The sequence below is a fragment of the Juglans regia genome, chromosome 2 (genome assembly GCF_001411555.2).
Source record: "Juglans regia cultivar Chandler chromosome 2, Walnut 2.0, whole genome shotgun sequence".
NCBI lineage: Eukaryota > Viridiplantae > Streptophyta > Magnoliopsida > Fagales > Juglandaceae > Juglans > Juglans regia.
In genome coordinates, this window is record NC_049902.1 from 4674813 (window position 1) to 4695594 (window position 20782).

Here is a 20782-nt window from a genome sequence, read left to right on the forward strand (position 1 = left end):
AACAGTGCCAAGGAAATATCAATCATCACCTATAAAATAGTCACCTAACTTGCGTAAAATTTTCAATTGAACAAATATTTTATAATCAAAACCTAGATATAAAATCTATACTTCCTTAGTGTCTAAATATCCTTGGAACCCTAAAATATCGACTCTCCCCAAAATATTTTAATTTTCCCGACATTTTGTCAATTTTCTAACATGGCATACCTTTCATAAATCGATATTTCTCATTAAAAATAAACTCAAATAAAAGTCCAATTTACCTCAAGCCCAACCCAATCTAAAACAAAATAGCCTAACATAAAATAAGCCCACTTAAGAATATTAAGAAGGCACTTTGGTAATACACTTTACCTAAACAGCTTGAGGCCCAAGGCCCATCTCCAATCTAAAGGAGCAGGATTCTTTGGAACACAAAAGGGACATGCGTGAGAGTGGGAACCACCGTGTTACACTCACTGAGGGAGAGGAAGCGAGTGGTAAAATGGTGGCTGATTTGAGGTTGACGGTGGAGCACGATGGAAGAGCACTGAGAGAGAGAGAGAGAGAGAGAGAGAGAGAGAGAGAGAGGGAATAACGTAAGAGAGAGATCAGAGCAGTTAGTCCGAGAAGCAAAGGAGCAGAGGAATAAGGAGGTCTCGACGCGAGTTTACCAATAGAAAATATGGCGAATCTAGGGTGGCGTGAAGGGAGCTGGCGACACTTTCTGTGCAGGTAGAGGCGACGTGAAGGGAGCTGGCGACGTGCGGTGGCTTCCCGAGATGCAGCTGCGTCTGGTTTACATGTAAAAATAATTTGTTTCGAGTGTAGCAGAATAGAGCACTACCGTTGGCAGTTTTTGATGGTTGGGCGACGGTGGATCTTGAAAGGAGACGTGTGACGGTGCTCTTTTGTTCGCTGTAACGACGGTTCAACGTGGTTAGAGATGGTTGTTTTCCAAGCTAGAATTACGTTGGTGCTACTTGTGGTGGTGTTCGTCCTTTGCCGACTGTGGGTGTTGCACTGAAGTAGGTTGTGATGGTGCTTCCCATGGCTACAGAGATTCGTCTATGTTATTTTCAGTGTTTCAAATGGTAGTAGTTTGTTGCGGCTTGTCATCGGTTGCTCGCCTGTGGAGGAGGTATGGTGGGTTTGCTGGCATGCGTGGAGGTTGATTGGTTCACAATAACTGTGGGAGGAGGAGATCTGTTTTGAGGTGGCTTCTGGCGTGGTTGAAGTACAATGTGGCTGCATGAACGTGCTTGGTGGCATGCGGCTAGGTGGTTTTTTCGTTGGATGAGGTGGTGGCATGAGGAGATGCAGTGGCTTGGCTACGGTGGTTTAACGGTGCGACATGGTGCTAAGGCTGTTGGGTTGCTGTTTCCTATGAGCCATGGGGGTGGTCACTGGGTGCTACCCGCCCCTTACTGGGCGGGATAGGCCCCACCCCGCCCCCTGCCCTAACATGGGCGGGGGGCCATACGACTAATCTGCCACCCGCCCCCGGAGTGCGGGGGCGGGGGACCCCGTCCCGGATGACGGGGTGCGGGTGGAGGGGGTCCTCCGACCGCACCCCGCACCCCTACTGGGCCAAAGGCCCAGAAACCGTTGTAATGGGCCTAAAATGGCCCAGAAACAGCTTCTGGGCCATTTTAGGCCCATAAAAATAGAATTTTGTGTTTTTTTTTTAAAAAAAAAGAGTTAAAAAAAAAGTTTCATGAATGAAAATAATATATACATACACAATTTTATATAATTAAGACTAATGAAGTACTACTATAGAGTATAGACTACAAGTCTACTACCTAATAAACTAATAAATAATAATAATAACTAAGCTATTACAAAAATAAAATGGAAAGTCTAAACAATTACAAAATTACAAATAAAAAAGTGTCCAAGAGACATTGTATCAACATTACAAAATTACAAATAAAATACATAATACATTCATCTGATAGACTGATTCAAAATTAAAAAATCTAAGAAATTAATAATCTAAAAAAATATGCGAGCGGTTTGGGTCTTTGACTGTGACATTTGGGGCGGCCGGATGGGTAGTCTTTGACTCTTTTGAGGCTTGAGTACATGTTTATATAGCAGTGGAGGTAGACATCGTCTGAGTCATCTCATATGTTACTACAACAATCAATACTAAAATTAATACTGATGAAATTGAAATGAATATAAATTAATCAAAATAATAAAATAAAAACAATAATTACCAGATGGTCCAGATCCAGACTGATCACCACTCTCTTCGTCGGTCTCTTTAAAATCTAACACATCCGGAACATAATTATCATTTCCCATCGTCCAACTCTGTGTGCATATCAATGCCTCCACAGTTGTAGGAGACAATGAACTACGGAAAGGATCTAATATGCACCATCCGGTACTAAAGGCAGACTCCGAGGCAACGGTGCTAATAGGGATGACCAATATACAACGGGCAATCTCAGAAAGGATGAGATATTTCTTTGATGCTACATTCCACCATCCTAAAATGTCAAAATCATCATCTTCTTGAATAATATCTGTTGACAAATAATTGTCTAACTCTGAAACCACCTCCGTAGATTGATGGACTAGTGTGGGATTATGCGCTAGGGTCTTCGTCCATGCCAATCTACGCTTCTTTGTTGCCCCGGTGTCTGGAGGAGGTGTTGGGATATGTGTAGGTGTAGTAGATGCAGTACCACCCTTAATTGCATTAAACTCATCATAAAATCTATTAAGGGTATCGCGGGCCATCTCACCAATAAGATCAGTCCATGCCTGATCATACGTAAGTCCCAAACCATATAACATGCCTGAAATTTTTAGACGGGGATCAAGAATAGTAGTCACATATAACAAAATATTGAGTCTACTCAAATCTCTCTAATACTTGTCAAATTTGACCCTCATGGTCAATGTCATCCCCCTTATCCTTAGATTGGAACCCCTACACATGTTGTCTAATTCTTCTTTCACCTTACATATTTGTTGACAAAATTCATAGCATGTAGGGAGCAAAGAAGCAGATAACTTCAACATGACATCATAAAACAGCCCGAGAAAATCAACAAATGTAGCAACTACCTCCCAATCATCATCATTAGGCAATCCTAAACCCCCGTGCTCATCAAAGTATTTGACATATTGAATGTCTTCATCACCCAATAATTGAAAGGCTTTTTTATATTCTTGAGCCGCCTGCAACATCAAGAAGGTTGAGTTCCATCTGGTAGGAGCATCAGTACAAAGACCCCTCTTTGATGTTATGCCCACACTCTTCACAACAATCTTGAATTTCTCCAATCTAGAAGGAGAAAACCTCACAAATTGAAACCCCAAAATTGGGGTTTCGGATTGAAACCCCCTCAATTTTAGGGGTTCAATCCGAAACCCTAAAATTGAAGCCCCTCAATTTCAAGATTGGGTCTCGGATTGGAACACTAAATTGATTTAGGGTTCCAATCTAGAAACAAAAACAAACAAACAAGTACAAACAAACACACGAATTAAACACATGCACAAAATTCTCCACATCACACAAATTTACAATTTTCCCATCCTCCATCTCCGATTCAACCCAACCTTCCTCCAATCTCCAATCCAAAAAAAAAGAAAAAAAGAATGGGTTTCGGATTTCTTACCTTTGAGTGGCAGCGAAATCCCGTGAGAGACGGAGACGGAGAAGTGGCGGTGGTGGTGCTGCTCGTGCAGTCGTGGACTCGTGCGAGATGGAGATTTGAATGAGAGAGAGAGGCTGGCACTGCGAATGCGAGACTGACTCAGAGAGAGTGAGTGTGACAGATCGCATGAGAGACTCAGAGAGAGTGAGAGAGGAGAGTGAGAGAAATGAGGGAAATAGACGCGGGGAGGGGGGAGGGGAGGGAACCTTAACTAAAAGTGAAACAGAGCCGTTGAGTTGAGTTTGGGTGGGCTCAACGCCTAATACCACAAAATATATTGAAAAATAGAATGAGTCTAGTTTGATCAAGACATTCTTGACTATATACCTCTTACGATTTTAATAGATTTATTAGTTAACCTAAGTGTCATTTGAGTGGGTTTTATGTTCCCTAAACCTAACTGCTAATATACAGAATATGGTAGTAGGTTTACACTCGTCCCCAAATCTACCAAAGCTTTCTCCATGTGATGATTTCCAATCTTTCTTGAAAATGTAGGGGATCCAGGATCCGTGTATTTGACCGGGTATTATTCTAAATGATAGAACTAGCTTTCTTGGTCAAGAATGCATTTTTTGGAACATTAGTTCTCCTTTTTACTGTAACAAGATCCTTTAAAAATTTCGAATAAGCAAGTACATACTGAATTGCATCAATGAATGATATGTTAATTTGTACTTGTTTAAACGCTTCCAAAATATCATCTAACTTTGCATTTTTTTCAAGATTTGTCAACCTCTGAGGAAATGGGACTTTAGGAACAAATTTATTAACAGGCACAAAAGGACAAGAATTATGAACTTTGATGGATGTTGGGTTGCGTTCTTTTTCTATGTAGAGTCCAACTCCTCAACTCCTAGTACTTTAACTTGATTGTCAACCTATTTACCCAACTTGAGAGTGGTAATGATCTGAACATGCTCTTGTCCCTGAGTAGAACTGAATGTATTATTGAGGGCATACTACCATTTGGGATTGGGTATAGGCTGACTCAGAAATTTTCGTCTCTCCTTCTCACCAACATGGGTTGCCAACTAGCCAACTTGACTCTCTAAATTTGAAATTACTTGAGTATTCATCTTAGTGAAAATTTTCATCTCTTGAATGATCTAGTTAGTGGATTGCATGAATGCCACAAAGGGCTCCTCCAAGGATGATTGTTGTCATGGTGGTGTTGCAATTGAAGGAGTAGATCAAGGAACATGAGGATAAATTGGGTTAGGTTGACATAATTGACTTTCTTGTTGCACCTGTAGTCTACCTAAATTCATGGGAAGCTGATTCTGCCTCCAAGAAAAATTAGGATGATTTCGCCAATTGGTATTGAATGTCTCTGAAAATAGACTAGCAAATGGCTTCCCAAAATTATATAGTACATTCGCTTGCTGAACATAGCACTCTGAATAAGCTTGTGTGGAAGGACACATTCGTGTTGTATGCATGTGACTAGCACAGAGATAACATACATGATCTTGAACTTGATTGAAAGAATTCATGGTTCTACTTAGAGTCAAATCTTCTACCTTACGAGTGAGATCGTCTAACAGAACTTATTTAGAACGAATATGGTGTTTTCAGGCCTTTAACACACTCCAATAAGAAAGAGCCACCTCAACATTACACAACTTAAAGAAATGAGGATCATCACTTGGGATTCCTGCCGAAAAAGAAAAACCTACGCATGAATTCTTCTTGCAACCAACAGCTCCCATACCACCGCTACCAAATCATTGCACGGGACCACAACTGTCGTTGCCCACACGCCATAGTCCTCCCCTGTGTATGCCATTGTCGACCAAGTGCTTGTTTATAAATGGTTTGTTTTTTTCGTTTTTTTTTCATTTATATCATTGTATAAAGGACACTAAAGTTTATTTTTCGTTTGATAGCATAGAGATGAGGTGCTTGGGCATGTCAATGAACTTCATTTTGATGTCAAACTCTTGTGTTTTTCGTTAGTTTAAATTAATTAGTATGTCACTATCATTTTCCCATCTCTTACTCTTGACATTATGTAAAGGCTTGTTTATTTTTTGTCGTGTGGTTCTGCGTTTTGAATGGTGGGAGGATGAGAATATTGGTGGTCTTGTCTCTTTCAGTAATGTTCTCTGTAATTTCAGATATGTTCTCTGTAATATGATTATTTTTTATTGAATGATCATATTTCGTAATTTAGTCACTTCAATTTTTTTCATTAATCTATAATAGAATTGCAAACTAATCTTGATAAGCAAGATTCTCTATTGGCAATTCTTCAACTTTTGGGTTCTCGATTTCTAAAAATGGTTTCAAACGTTAACCATTAACTTTAACTGTATGACCATTTTTAAGATTTTCAATCTCAACTGTCCCATGTGGATACACGGTGCGCACTATGAACGCCCAGTCCATCTAGATAGTAATTTTCCTAGGTCAATGAGAATTATAAAGGACTTTTTGACCTAGTTCAAAAGCTTTTCTCAATATGTTTTGATCATGAATCATTCTCATTTATTCCTTATATGATTTGACACAATCGTATGCATCATTGCGAATCTCTTCCAACTCATTGAGTTGGAGTTTGCTATAGGCACTTGCCTTGTCAAGATCAAAGTTTAGTTGCTTAATAGCCCAATAAGCTCTATACTCTAGCTCAACAAGGAGGTGGCAGGCCTTACTGAAGAATATTCTGTATGGAGACATTCTAATGGGAGTCATAAATATTGTACGGTGTGCCCATAATGCATCATTGAGTCTAAGAGACCAATCATTTTGAGTGAGATTTACAGTTTTCTTTAATATCCTCTTGGATATTCTACTTGATCACTACTTGTTTGTGGGTGATAAGGGGTGGCAACTTTATGGGTTACACCATATTTCTTCACTAACTACTCAAAAAGAAATAGGGGACTACAGTCACGGCCATTCCTGTGCTTCTGTCAGTCGATACATGAGGTGTTTTGAAGCTGGAACCAGAGAAGGTCTTTGGGCGCCGCATGAAGAAGGTGAAGAACTAGGCTCGAGTGGAACTCATAATCTGCTGGCAAAGACAATGAGATGAAGATGCTACGTGGGAAAGCTACTCACGATTGAGGGATGCACATTGCATACCAGCTCCTCGTGGGCAAGTTGCTTTATAGGGGGAGGTTTTGTCCGGAGCTGCACAGGAAGTTTTCTGACTCTCTTGAGTTGTCGACGCAAGGAGTACGAGAGATGAAGTATGTTAAGGGAAAAGACTTGGATTGGACTTTGGATTGTTAGCTATAATGGGCTTAAGCCCGTATGAATTAGAAATTGAATGGCTATTGATTTCTTTAATTTTTTATCGAATTTAATCAGTATAATTTTTTCAAACTTACAAATAAAATATAAAAAATAATTTCACATTTTTTAATCTTAAAATAAAATTATATTAAAAAATTATATTCTAACCATATTTTAATTTTATAATTTTTTTATTCAAAGTTTTTTTTTTTTCTCTTTTATTAAAATTTTATAAAACATCTTAATTCAAATTATTTCATTATTATTTTCAAATTATCTCATTATTATAATTTACAGATTTTTTCATCTCATTTCATTTAATCATAAGTAAGAAAAAGATGAATTCAAAGATATATACTAAGAGTTAATGCGGATCTAACTTTATTTTTCGGCTATTTAAGTAGTTTACCGGCAAGTGCATGTGTGTCCGTCATTTATATTATTTTATCAGACAGTCATTTATTTGCAAATTTTCCCCTGCTCTGCTCCTCACTCTGAAATTGTGAAAAAAAGAAAAAGAAAAAGGAAGACGACGTACATGATATTAAAGAGAGGCTGAAAAAACATATCATATACAGCTTGTTAGGTGAAGAACGTTAAAGAGCCTGCTAGCTACTTAAACATACGGTTATTAACTATCGGAACTATTCAGTCAACACGATTTTTGTTGTGGATTACAATTTACAATATTAATGCGACATGCAGAAAATTTAGATCTCAAATGGGATATAATGTTGGGTATAAGTGACAATTATTAATTTCGTTATTTAATTAAATTATGAATAAATTAAGTGATTTGATTAGTCAATTAATCAACATTCCACGTACATCTCATATACATATTGCAATTGTTATAAAAGAATTAGTTTTATTATGAAAACTAATTAATAATTTGTGATAAAAACCTTTCTATTTCTTTGTTATAAAATTGTCAGTTTTTTTTCTCCCAAACAGAAAAGTACATTTATCACAAGTCTCGCAGTTTGATATCCACCACAACCAAAGAATAATCAATACTACAATATATGACCAGGTTACATATATCAAATCGTACATATCAAAATGAGGCACAAAATATATATCAAGAACCGAAAGAACATATATCAAGAAAAGAAATGAAAATAACAGAAATATAAACTGCAAAAGGAAATAAAAGGAATATAAGGAAAGAACACACTGATATACGTGGTTCAACCCTAATGGTCTACATCCACGGCAGGAATGGCCTTAGAGAAGCCACAGAGATCTTTATTTATAAAGAATACTTCACAGAGAAGTCTCAGTACACCAGAGTTACAAAACCCTTCAGAACTCACAAGAAATTACACTGATTTCTTCCCTCTAAGAGTAAACCCTAGAAAACCCTAGAATCGCCTCCCTTCTCAGCTCTATCTCTAAGACTGCCGTATTTTTAAATGAATCATCCGTCTAGGGTTACAAAGCAATGATATATATATATGTCAATAGATGCCGCCACGTCTAGATATCCAACGGTTCAATACACATCCCTTCAGATTAAAGAAGTCACTAGCATCTCACGTGCTTCCAATTCAGAACGCCACTTGCACATCTATCACTTAAAGACATTTAATAAAAAGACAGAAACGCATTAATAATTAAAACAACAAATAAAATGTATTGACATACATATTACAGCAATAATATTCTTTTGAAATTAAAGAACTTCTGATTATATATATCCATCGTGATAGTATTTTTTCCCCTTAACTGCATGTATGCATAGTTTCGACATTAATATATATAGTGTACATATATAAGAAGATTGGATCGGATTATTTATCTTTTTTAATAACAATAGATATGATACAATCGTTTTCAGGAGAAGAATCGCAGCTCTGTGTTGGATGATCAGGTCCATGAGAAGAGATGGGAATAGTTTCTTGACTTTGACAGTACTGATCATGAGCGCTCATTATATACCCCAGAAACATGACCCGTCGTTTGCGGAGAGGGGATCGAGTGATGAATAACCGGAGAAGTTAGGCATACCAAATATAGATGAAACAGTTTGCAGCAATTAATGGCACCTGATGTATTTGTCTCAGGTGTATTAGATGTACTAGTTCACATGATTTTCCAAAAGGTAAGACTTTTGAAGTGAAAAATTAGAGGCAGTTGTACTATATTACAACGGTTGAACTTTCCACACGGGAGATGTGTATATATAGTGCTAGTCTTTTATGGAAATGGCCAAATTAATTAGTTAATTGCAACCTGTTGTCTGAGCTTGATCAATTGTGTTGGTCCAACAATGTCTGAATCCCCAATGTGCAGGAAGAAACTGGAAGGCAAAGTGGCCATAGTTACCGGTGGTGCAAGTGGCATTGGAGAGGTAACTGCAAGACTTTTTGCCAATAATGGTGCACGTATGGTGGTGATTGCTGACATCCAAGATGAACTAGGCCAAAAAATAGCCAAATCAATTGGCTGGAACAGTACTGCTACCTACATCCATTGCGATGTTAGCGATGAAGAGCAAGTGAAAGCAATGGTGGAATGGACGGTCCAAAACTACAAGCAGCTGGACATCATGTTCAGTAATGCTGGGGTTTACAGCAAGTCTAACCAGACAATCCTTGATCTTGATTTCCCAAGCTTTGAACACCTGTTTGCAATCAACGTTCGTGGCATGGCTGCTTGTGTAAAGCATGCGGCGAGCGCAATGGTGGAAGGGCACGTCAGGGGAAGCATTGTGTGCACGGCGAGTGTGGCTGCTAGCTGTGGGGCGAAGAAGCACATTGATTATTTCATGTCAAAGCATGCAGTGCTGGGGATGGTTCGATCGGCAAGCAAGCAGCTTGGGGTGCATGGCATCAGAGTGAACTGCGTGTCACCTTACGTGGTTGCTACGCCATTGACGTTGCAAGCACTTGGGATGGATGCCGAGCAAGCTGAGGAAGTGGAGAAGATTTTTGAGCCTTACGTTGTTTTGAAAGAGGCTCTATTGAAAGCGAAACATGTTGCCGATGCAGTGCTGTTTCTTGCATCTGATGATTCCGAGTGTGTCACCGGACACAACCTTGTCGTTGACAGAGGCTACCTAGGCGCTTCCTAAATATATAGCAACTTCCAAAACCCTAAGTTCGAAAACAAAAATAGTATAATAGAACTTGTCATATGACCGATATGCTACGTAGTACGTACCTAACGTATAAATTAATAAAATAATGTAAAATGTGATGGGATTGTGTGTGATGATACCATGCAGCTAGCGTGCACACCCACACATATATTTGTGTATATATATATATATATATGTGTGTGTGTGTGTGTGTGTGTGTGTGTATGTATGTGTCGATATATCTTAGCATGTTGAACCGATTAATATGTATCGTTCTGAAGGAACTAAATGTAGTGGCAATTGAATTATATATGGTGGGTTATATTTATTATATATATATATATATATATGAAGAACTGAATATATTTGGTGCTAATTAAGCGTACGTACCACTGTTGAATACATATACATGGGAATGAATGATCGAACACTAATCGATCTTTTGAAAGTATTTTCCCCTGCTAACACATGTACAGACAAACACACATATTCATCTTTCGATTGAACCTGTTAATGCCAAAAAATCACACAAGAGGCCAAAAGGGGAGAGAGTCATTTCCGGCCTGCTATGAAGATTCGGGCCTCGATCGGTGTAGTGTGGAGTCCCCGGTGGTAGTCCGGTGCGGTTGTATGATATCCGTGCGTATATCCATGATAATGAACATAGAATAAATATAGGAAAAATAAAGAGACGGAGATGCATAGATTTACATGGTATATCCTACGTATGTGGGGGTGCTGGAAGGGGATAGTCTACTATAATATGATTGTTTTACAATCTCTCATGGTCTCTCATCCTTGCTGTACAATAGGAATCAAAGATCTATTTTCTAAAGGAGACCTTGTCGTTGGTGCTCTAGTCGTGAGATTGAAGGAGAAGTTTAGGGCTGTAAGAGGATTGGACTGGACAGATAGTCTTATTGGTCGGTCTCGGGGTATGGTTTTTTTGGACTAGACAAGACTGAGACCGACCGAATTTATATATTTTAAATATTATATATATAATATATTATTTTATATAATAGTTGTATAAGTTAATTATATAGTTTTCATCCAAGGAATCACCCTTGACTATATATACAATGAAATTATTTAATATTCATTAACCATATATAAAATATTAAAGAAATCACTTAATTTCATTAACCATATATATATAATGAAAAAAATGTTTATGGATTGAATTCAACCGATAGCTAATGGTCCGGTCCGACAAAAATGATGGACCAGAATTTTCAATTCGTGACTACCCATGGACCGAATCAGACCAAATCGGACCAATTACATGCCTAGAGAAGCTGAAGTTTGGAAGCCCCCTTGAAGTCATCTGGTCCCTTTCTTTTATCCTCTGCCCTTCCTTCCTTTATGTCATATCACCTCTCCTTTATGTCCCCTCCTCTCTTTTCACCCTAACACCTTTTTACTTCTTCAGTCTTTTGTTCCCTCCTTCCCTCTCTCTTTCTTCCCTCCTGGTAAGGCTCCCCCACCTTTGGCTGGGCTTGGAAAATCACTTTGCGCCTGTGATATTTTATCCCCTCCAGTTACCTTCTATTCTTAAGGGCAATTTGCTCCAAAAGAAGGTATTGAGAATCTTTAAAGATAAAATATACAACCAACATAGTATGCTGAAATCTGTAGAGAAATAAATCTCGAGAGTGGTTCCCTGATTAAGCATTTCACTTGCGTTAAGCGATGAAGATTTCTGAGTGTGAGAGACTAGGCAGGAGATGGGATCGATCACGTTAGATGTGAGTGTAGAGCTTATCTTTTATGCGCACAAGAGATGTTGGGTAGTCAAGTGACTTGCCTGCCTATTCAGGCACCTGGTAGGCCGGGCTGTCTTTGACCTTTCATGCCAGTCAACTCATTATGAAGGTGATGATAAGTCAAGCAGTCGAAAGGCTGGGCCCACACTTTGCAGTGAGGCAGGTCGAGGTTACCCTTAAGACTAGACTCGCTTGTTGACCCCTAACGAGAAGAAAAGTGGTCGGGCAATCCCTAACCTTTCTTGCCTTTTGATGCTCATGGGGAAGGTAAGTAGGCTTTTGAGTTCGTTTTGTATGAACATTTACCATTATTGAAAAGCGTCCATTATTCCGATGTTTTGTTTCGGATGATCTGGGTGGACTTTTCCCTTCTGATGTGAATCGTGTTGATGTTTACATTTTTCTATTAGTGTTAGAGTTTATTTGTAGTAACATGCACTAGGTGGTTAAGGAGCCCCCTGGGTCTACCTTAGGCAGTTGTCGAGCCCATCGACTCATTCCTAAAGGTAGCTCGCTGACATCGATTATGGCACAAGCATAATCACTCGATATTTGCTAGTGGAGATGCCATCCCGAGAGTAATGTAGGGTAGTCGTAAGATTGGACCCCCGCTCCGTCGTGAGAGGGTCGCAACTTGTCTCTCATTTGGGATGAGGTGCATAACCATGCTAAATATACTGAGTCAATTAACATAAATAATTCAAACTTCAAATGATTAAACCTCATGGGTCGAGAAGATAAGTAATCGGTCAGCCAGGGGGCTGGACCTACTCTTTATCGTGAAGGAGGTTAGGCAGTCTGAGACTGGACCTGCCTACTGAATCTCCACTGGAAGCTAAGATATTGGGCAGCCATGGGGCTAGACCCGTGCTTCACCGTGAAGGAGGTTGGGTAGCCTAATGCTAGACTCGCCTTTTGACTCTCCAAGGGAAGGTAAATAGTTCGGGCAACCAAGAGTTGGACTTGTGCTCCTCCGTGAGAGAGGTCAAGTAGCCTAGAGACTAAACTCGCCCCTTTGAGCCTCATGAGGAGGTAAGATGCCGGGTAGTCAGGGGCTAAACCCGTACTTTGCAATGAAAGAGGTTAGGTAATCTGCGGCTAGACCCGCCAGTTGATTCTTTAAGGAAAGTTAAGATGTCGAGTAGCTGTGGAGGGTGGACCCGCGCTTCACCATGAGGGAGGTCAGGTAGCCTGAGGCTAGACCTGCATGTTGACTCTCCACGGGAAGGTAAGTAATCAATGCTTGACCATGCTACAAATGCCAAACCAGTTAGCGTAAATAATTCTCAATTACAAGTGTGAAATTTGTAAACTTAATTGTCTTGCTGGAGTGTGGTAAAAGTTTGAGGTGTTCGCGTGCATGTTAATGTAAGGAAATTTACTCCGATAAAGACATATTGAGATGTCCGGGGGACTGTGTAGCCGGTGTCTTGCGTTGCAAGAATCAATTAGGTTAGTAAAAATAAAATGCACACAAACTTTGAGGGAGACATACCGGGGTGACTTAGTCGTTGTAGCCGATTTTTGCTTAATTGAAATTGCTTGCTACTATTTGTTGTTTTTTCTCTTCCTTACTTTTATTTTATTTTATTTTTCAATAGCTTGTTTTGCATGGGCTGTACAACTTTGACCACCTGGGTCGACCATTACATGGGACATGCAACGTGTGACCATCGCTCCACCTCTCTTTGGTCGTGTAACTTTATGGGCAGGTGGTTTGGACAGTGATGCTGATGGACTTCGTGTCTGGGCAACGTTTTTGTAGAGCTGTGTGTTTGGAGAACCACTAAGGCTGAGGAAGTTGTGTCCGTCAGGTCAAGTGGAATGGTTGTCCGACGTGTGCATGTGGCCGAGTAGTTGAGTCCATGGAGCATGTAGTCGAGGAAATCACCATGGCTGGGTGATGCGGCGGTCAGGGGACCCGTGGCCCAAATGGGATGACTAAGTGCATGGCGTTAGCTGCCGATGGCTGCCCACATGCACGACTGGGATGCAGGTTTTCCCTCTTGCATGGTCGTAGATCTGTTGTGATTGAGGAGACATGGCCAGGCAAGCCCAAGCCATGCGACTGTGTCCAAGCAGTGGCTGGGGGAATTGGGCAGTGGCTGAGGAGTGGTGGCGAGCAGTACCTATTCAAGTTTCATATGGCCAGACAGCTCATGGCAGAGATGTGTATGGCAGGGCGGCAGGTGGCTGAGATGCTGGTGGTCAGGGAAGGCACGACTAGGCATCAAATGGTCGTGATGGTTAGGAGACCATGTTCATGGCCGTGCAAGGTGGTGCTTGTGCCCAGGATGCTCTTGCAAGGCAGGGTGGATGGTTGTCTTTATGGCTTTTAACTATATGGTGAAGAGGGGGCAAGCAGTGGCTGAGGACCGCGTTTTGGCGGAAAAAAATGTCGGTGGTGGCGACATGGTGCCTGCTAGTTGTGCAAGGTGATGTCTACCTTGGGTGCATGACGGGAGGGTTGTCAGTTTGCACGATGGAGGGGCTGGCTGAGCTGTGGAGCACCCTATCGGTGACAAAGATCGCCAACGATTTTGGTGGAGGCTGGCGTTACCCGCCTCACGGTGACCACTGAAGGTGCTTCCCTCGGGTGCACAGGGCAAGGTGCAATTGTTGCCCATCGTGCACAGCATGCACGTTCTTCAATGCTAGGGACAACCACGGCGCGGTAGAAAGTGTCGGCAGTCCTCATGGTGGCTATCCATCCACTTGTGAGTTGAGTCGTGGGCTGCCGCGCTCCTTTGGTGCACACGATGAGGTGCACATGTTGTGTTCACTATGCCTACCCTCCTTGAATTGAGGCCGTCACAGAGGGGACAAAAATCGCCGGCAGTCCCTGGGGTGGTCACCGGTAGGTCCAACGGGCTCACGAAGGCCTGTTGTGAGCCTCTCAGGTGCATGGCAATGTTTACCCTTTTAGGCGTACGAAGCTCTGCCTTCAATAACGGAGGCCAGCCGTTCTGGGACAGAAGCTTTTGGTGGTCCATGCGGTGGCTGCCAAAAGGTTCAACGAGCTCGCGGTGGGTTGTCGCGAGCCTCTCGGGTGCACTGTGCATGGAAAAGTGCTTGCCTAATACATGTGCATGTGCACGGTGTTTGCCAATGTCCTCACCTCTCTTTTTGCACAATGCACTTGTAGCTCAAGTGGCTGGGTAATTCATTTGCCCAGGCTATTGGGTGTGTGTTTTATGCGTTGTGCAATAAAGTGCACAATATCGTAAACCACATTGGCGAGGAAGTGTTTACTCGCCTAACTTTTGTGACAGTATTGTTAATAAAAATAAAGAGTGAAGCTGAGAATACTTATCAAGGGAAATTCGTTCTTTCCCACTTTCAATGTAGAAAGCACATCAGATCCCACAGATAACACCAACTATTAATGCTTAAAATTATATAACGAGATGGAAGGGTAGAAAGAGTCATTCTCGGCCCACTACGACGATTCGGGCCTCAATTGGTGTAGTGTGGATCCCCTGGTGGTGGTCCGGTGCGGCTGTATGGTGTTCATGCATACATCCATAGCAATGAATAAGAAATAAGTGCAGAAAAAATAAAGAGATGGATATACATTGATTTACGTGGTTTGACATAATGCATCTGTCCACGGGGGTGTGGGAGAAGGGAGAATCCACTATAATATAATTGTTTTACAGTCTCTCATGGTCTCTCAGCCTTACTGTACAACAGGGGTCATAGATTTATTTTCTGAAGGAGATGCTGTCATTGGTGCTCTAGTTGCAAGGTTGAAGAAGCTAAAGGGAAAGTTGAAGTCTGGAAGCGTCCTTGAAGTTGTCTGGTCCATTTCTTTTATATTTTGTCACTCCTTCCTTTATGTCACATCACCTCTCCTTTAAGTCTCCTTCCCTCTTTTCCTCCCGACACCCTTTTACTTCCTCAACCTTTTGTCTCCTCCTTCCCTCTCTCTTTCTTCCTATTAGATAAGGCACCTCATCTTGGGTTGGGTTTGGAAAGCCATTTGAAATCTGTATGAAAGAGAAAGTGTTTTTTGACATGACTAGTGTAGATATGAGCAATATTTTGACATGTTATTTATAAAATATGCAAAGAAGTGAATATGAAATCTGTGAATTTTGTACGTCATATGAAGATGTTCTGAATTCGTTTTGATTATGTGAAAATAATATGAAAATGTCAAATACTCTGTTTGAAATGATATGGCATCTGAGAAATATTTGGCATGATTTTCTGATTTTATTTTGATTTTGTATTTGATTATGTTTCAAATTCTGATACGATGATTCTGATTATGTTATATGGTTGGTACCAACATCTTTAATAAGTGTGTGTAAGTGTTGTGAGATCTATCATTGAGAAATTAGAGGCCATATCTATACTGTAAAATATGATTTAAATGAAAGGTAATAATTCTCCGACGAATCCCTCCGGACCGGACGATACAACCAGGTCAAAAACACCGTGGAATCAACGGTCCAGAAATATGGGCAGCTCGACATCATGTTCAGCAACGCTGGAATTGTCAGTGCCTCTGAACAGACCGTCCGTGAGCTTGAGATTTCAAAGTTTGACCGATTGTTTGCAATCAACGCCCGTGGCATGGCTGTGTGTATGAAGCACGTTGTGCGTGTGATGGTTGAAGGACGAGTGAGGGGGAGTATCGTCTGCACGGGGAGCATAGCCGCTAGTCAGGGAAGGAAGTCATGTCATGACTCATGTATAGGTCAATATATATAAAAGCTTCATAAGCTTGATATATAATATCTTTTTGAATGAGCATGATTGGAAAAATATATATAATACGCATGCAAGATTGAGTAATTAAAGTTCATGTTCACGAGGAGACTAGCTAGAAAATCGGAAAACATGTTAACGATCGATCGAGGAGGTCAAAATACTGTTAATAATGTTCAATCTTTAGAAGAAGTTGAATCATATTTAGCTTCTAAATAATTCTGAAGCTATTTGATTAAGAGTAATATTACATACAGTCGTAAAATATATAAATATTATGCAGTTATTTTGAAAATAAGTTAGGTTTATTATTAAAAAATAAATTTATTTTCATGTAAATCTTATAATTATTCATTTTTTTTTTAAAATGACTATACGACGTTTGCACACTTAAAACTGTAAATATTTTTTTTTATTAATTAGAAGAAAATTAGGACTATCTAGCATGAAGCTGCTGCCATAGTAAAAGGCAATATATATACATGAAAGCTTTACAGATTATTAATGTAACAACTGATCGACGACATGATATCCCCTCAGAACCAAACATGTTTCAATCAGAATTCGTTTCATTAGTGAACTGATTGAAGAGTGCGTTGACAGGAATAGTCCTGACCACTCATCATGATTCATGCATGGGAGGTCGACGAAGGGCGCCACTCTAATTAATTAGTGATGGAAAACTAATTTTCCCACTTGTTTCTATCGCTAATTCATTATGAATTTTTTATTTTTTTTATTTAATAATTAAGTAAGTATTTTTTAATAATATTATAAATTTTTTATTTTTTAAAATATATTTAAATATATTAAAAAAAAACTCATATCAAAATTATTAACGAGAGTCCCAACGAGCTTCCTTCAGCAGTCGGAATAGCACTACTCATTAGTGATAATATCGTGCTACAGCCTCCAGCGGGGGCTGTTGGCATATATTGTATGTGTTTTTTTTAAAGTTATTTTTTATATAATATTTTTAAATATTTTTTAAAAAATAAAATAAATTTAGAACATTATTAAAAACACTTTCTTAATCAAGAAGTAAAAAAAAAGTTATTAAAAAATACTTCCTTAATCACGAAGTAAAATAAAAAATCATAAAAAAATATTTTATATTTTACTTCGTGATTAAGCAAATATTATTAAATAATATTATAATTTTTTTTATTTTTTAAAAATATTTAAAATCATTAAAAACATCTATATAAAAAAAATTAAAAAATACACATAATAAAATACACTAATCAAGAAGTAAAAAAAAAGTTATTAAAAAATACTTCCTTAATCACGAAGTAAAATAAAAAATCATAAAAAAATATTTTATATTTTACTTCGTGATTAAGCAAATATTATTAAATAATATTATAATTTTTTTTATTTTTTAAAAATATTTAAAATCATTAAAAACATCTATATAAAAAAAATTAAAAAATACACATAATAAAATACACTAGAGCTCCAGCGAGAGCTCCCAACGAGAGCCAGCGGGAGCTCCAGCATTATCCTTAGTGATAACTATTCATGAAGGCTGGTCTGACCACTCATGGGTCGTCGACCAAGGCCAACCATAAAAAGAAAGAGTAATCTTAAATATAATTTTCAAATAAATAAGGATCTTTTATTAAAAAAAAAAAAAAAGAATTCACTAAAAATAAATATATTGTTTTTATATTTTTTTAAGGTGGGATATATTTTTAACACAGGAACTACGTACATAAGATTTACTTATTTATTTATTTAGAATTTGTATAAATTATTTCTTCTATTTTTAGGTGACTTTGCGTTTAACAATAGATGGAATATTTTTTAGCCAACAAGATATCCACCCCTCACATGACACGTTTTGGACGTATTTATTTATTTATTTTCAAATATAATTTCTACCAAACATACAAAACAAAAGTACCTTAATAGATTGCCAACTAACGGTCATCTTCTCGAAGCCAATAATACTTTTTCTAGAGACATCCATTTTCCTTTAAATGTGCAAACATGATAAAGAAAATGGTAGTTGAATCAATAAAAGTAATGATAAAAGTGATCATTGAATTTTTAATTTATTTTAAAATTTGGATTTTTATTTAATAGTTAAAGAAATCAATATTAGTGAATTTATATTTTTTTATTTTTTAAAAATTTTTAAAAATGTATTAAAAAATTATTGGAAAAAAAGAAAAAATAAACATTTGAACTTGGTCGTTTTTCTTAGTTAAGATTTCATTTGATATTAAATTGAGTTGAGATAGTTGATATAGAAGATAAAAATTGAATAAAATATTATTAAAATATTATTTATTATTATTTAAAAATTTAAAAAAATTAATTTTTTATTATATTTTATATACAATTTTAAAACAATTATGATAATAAAAATTAAAAAATAAAAATAAAACATTTTTACTATTCAAACGCGCTTAAACCTGTGGTTGGAGTATCAGGGTCCATAAGATAAGGCAATCACAGTACTAACTAGTTCATGATCAGTCTGCCCATTTCTTTTTCTGATCTACAATGACAGACTCTACAGTGGGCAACCACAGATCACTAAAGGGAAAGGTAGCAATAATCACCGGCGGCGCAAGCGGCATAGGCGAGGCCACCGCACGCCTTTTCACCCAACATGGCACACGCATGGTGGTGATCGCCGATATCCAAGACCAACTGGGTAAACAGGTTGCCTCATCCATTGGCATAGACAAGTGCAGCTACGTGCACTGTGATGTTTCTGACGAAGACCAGGTCAAAAGCACCGTGGAATCGACCGTCGAGAAATATGGGCAGCTCGACATCATGTTCAGCAATGCTGGGATTCTAAGTTCCTCCGAACAGACCGTCCTCGAGCTCGACATTTTAGGATTCGACCGATTGTTTGCAGTCAACGTCCGTGGCATGGCCTTGTGTGTGAAGCACGCCGCGCGAGCGATGGTTGAAAGAGGCGTGAGTGGGAGTATCGTCTGCACGGGGAGCGTGGCGGCTAGCCACGGTGCGAAGGCTCGGACGGACTATTGCATGACAAAGCACGCGGTGCTGGGGCTGGTTCGATCAGCGAGCCTGCAGCTTGGGGAGCACGGGATTAGGGTGAACAGCGTATCACCAAATGGGTTGGCGACGCCATTGACGTGCCGCGTGCAAGGGAAGAGCGTGGAAGAGGTTGAGAAGGTGTACGAGACATTTGCCAGGTTGAAAGGGGTTTTGCTGAAGGTGGAACATGTAGCAGATGCTGTGCTGTTTCTTGCATGTAATGAATTTGTGAGTGGGCATGATCTTGTGGTGGACGGTGTTTTCGTGCCTAGTAGTAGTACTACTACTACTACTACTACTACTACTTAAAAAGTATATTGAGGAATGGCTTAATTAATTATCAATAAATTGACCGGATCGATCTCGCTTAATTCCCTTCCGGCCGGCCAGCATTTTACATTACGTATGATCTTTCAATGTATTTTGGATCTCGATCGTATGGATGATGATGATCAGTTTTTAAGTTTGAGATGCAACTACTTTACAGAGTATTTATAAAGAGAATTTATAGCAACTACTTTCCTCAAAATGCGGATCTTTTGCCATGTGTCTTCTCCAGATTAATTTTATTGTTGCTGGAATATTCTACTGGGTCATGCCGTGTGCTTCTGGAATGTGCAGAATCCTTTGTGGACCTGTTGTGCATTTCCACTCTGTTGTTTGTTGTGCCTTGCCACTCTGCTGCTTGCTTCCTCTTGTATACTTAACAACCTCCCGCGATTCAAGCGGCACCTAATTAATGGTGAGGCTTGATCAATGGAAATTGAAGCTTGCAGTGGATAGTAGTTTAGTACTGAAGATATCTGCTAACTAATCCTTGCTAGATAAAAATGATGTTGAGTATTGTGGAATCTAGTCCACACCGCTCGAGCGGAGTCTCTAGCCGCTTAAGCGGAGACAAGTCAGAGAGTTTGCTCAAGATAGCTCGACAGACAGCTTGAGCAAATGCAAGTCAGAGAGTTCGTTTGACTTCGCTCGACACACCGCTCGATCGGAGGGAAGTCAGAGAGTTCGCTTGAAGAGCCGTTCAACACATGGCTTGAGCGATTGCGGAAAGCAGGTTCGCTCGATGCGGGCTTGACACGCCGCTCGAGCGAACATGACTATTTTTGAAGATTTTAGGGTTTCCGCCGCATGACATATTTAAATGATTTTGTTTTGACTTGTGATGTATCAGAGTGAACAGTAGCCGTCTCATACATTGTATTGTGATTCCTCAAAAAAAAAAAATCATCTGCAGCTCCCGTGGACATAGGCAATTTGCCGAACCACGTAAATACTGTGTCGTGTGT

General features: G+C 39.2%; 2 protein-coding genes across 2 annotated transcripts; both read left to right on the forward strand.

Moving 5' to 3' along the window:
* Positions 1–9124: 9124 nt before the first annotated feature.
* Positions 9125–10309, forward strand: LOC108999155 ((+)-cis,trans-nepetalactol synthase NEPS1-like). Its single transcript, XM_018975951.2, has one exon. It carries the CDS (start codon positions 9178–9180, stop codon positions 9979–9981), a length of 804 nt encoding a protein of 267 aa, XP_018831496.1. The 5' UTR covers positions 9125–9177; the 3' UTR covers positions 9982–10309.
* An 8614-nt stretch (positions 10310–18923) lies between these two features.
* LOC108999077 ((+)-cis,trans-nepetalactol synthase NEPS2-like) lies at positions 18924–20019 on the forward strand. The gene has a single exon (XM_018975878.2). The coding sequence runs from the start codon at positions 18981–18983 to the stop codon at positions 19797–19799; it is 819 nt and encodes a 272-aa protein (XP_018831423.1). The 5' UTR covers positions 18924–18980; the 3' UTR covers positions 19800–20019.
* Positions 20020–20782: the final 763 nt, after the last annotated feature.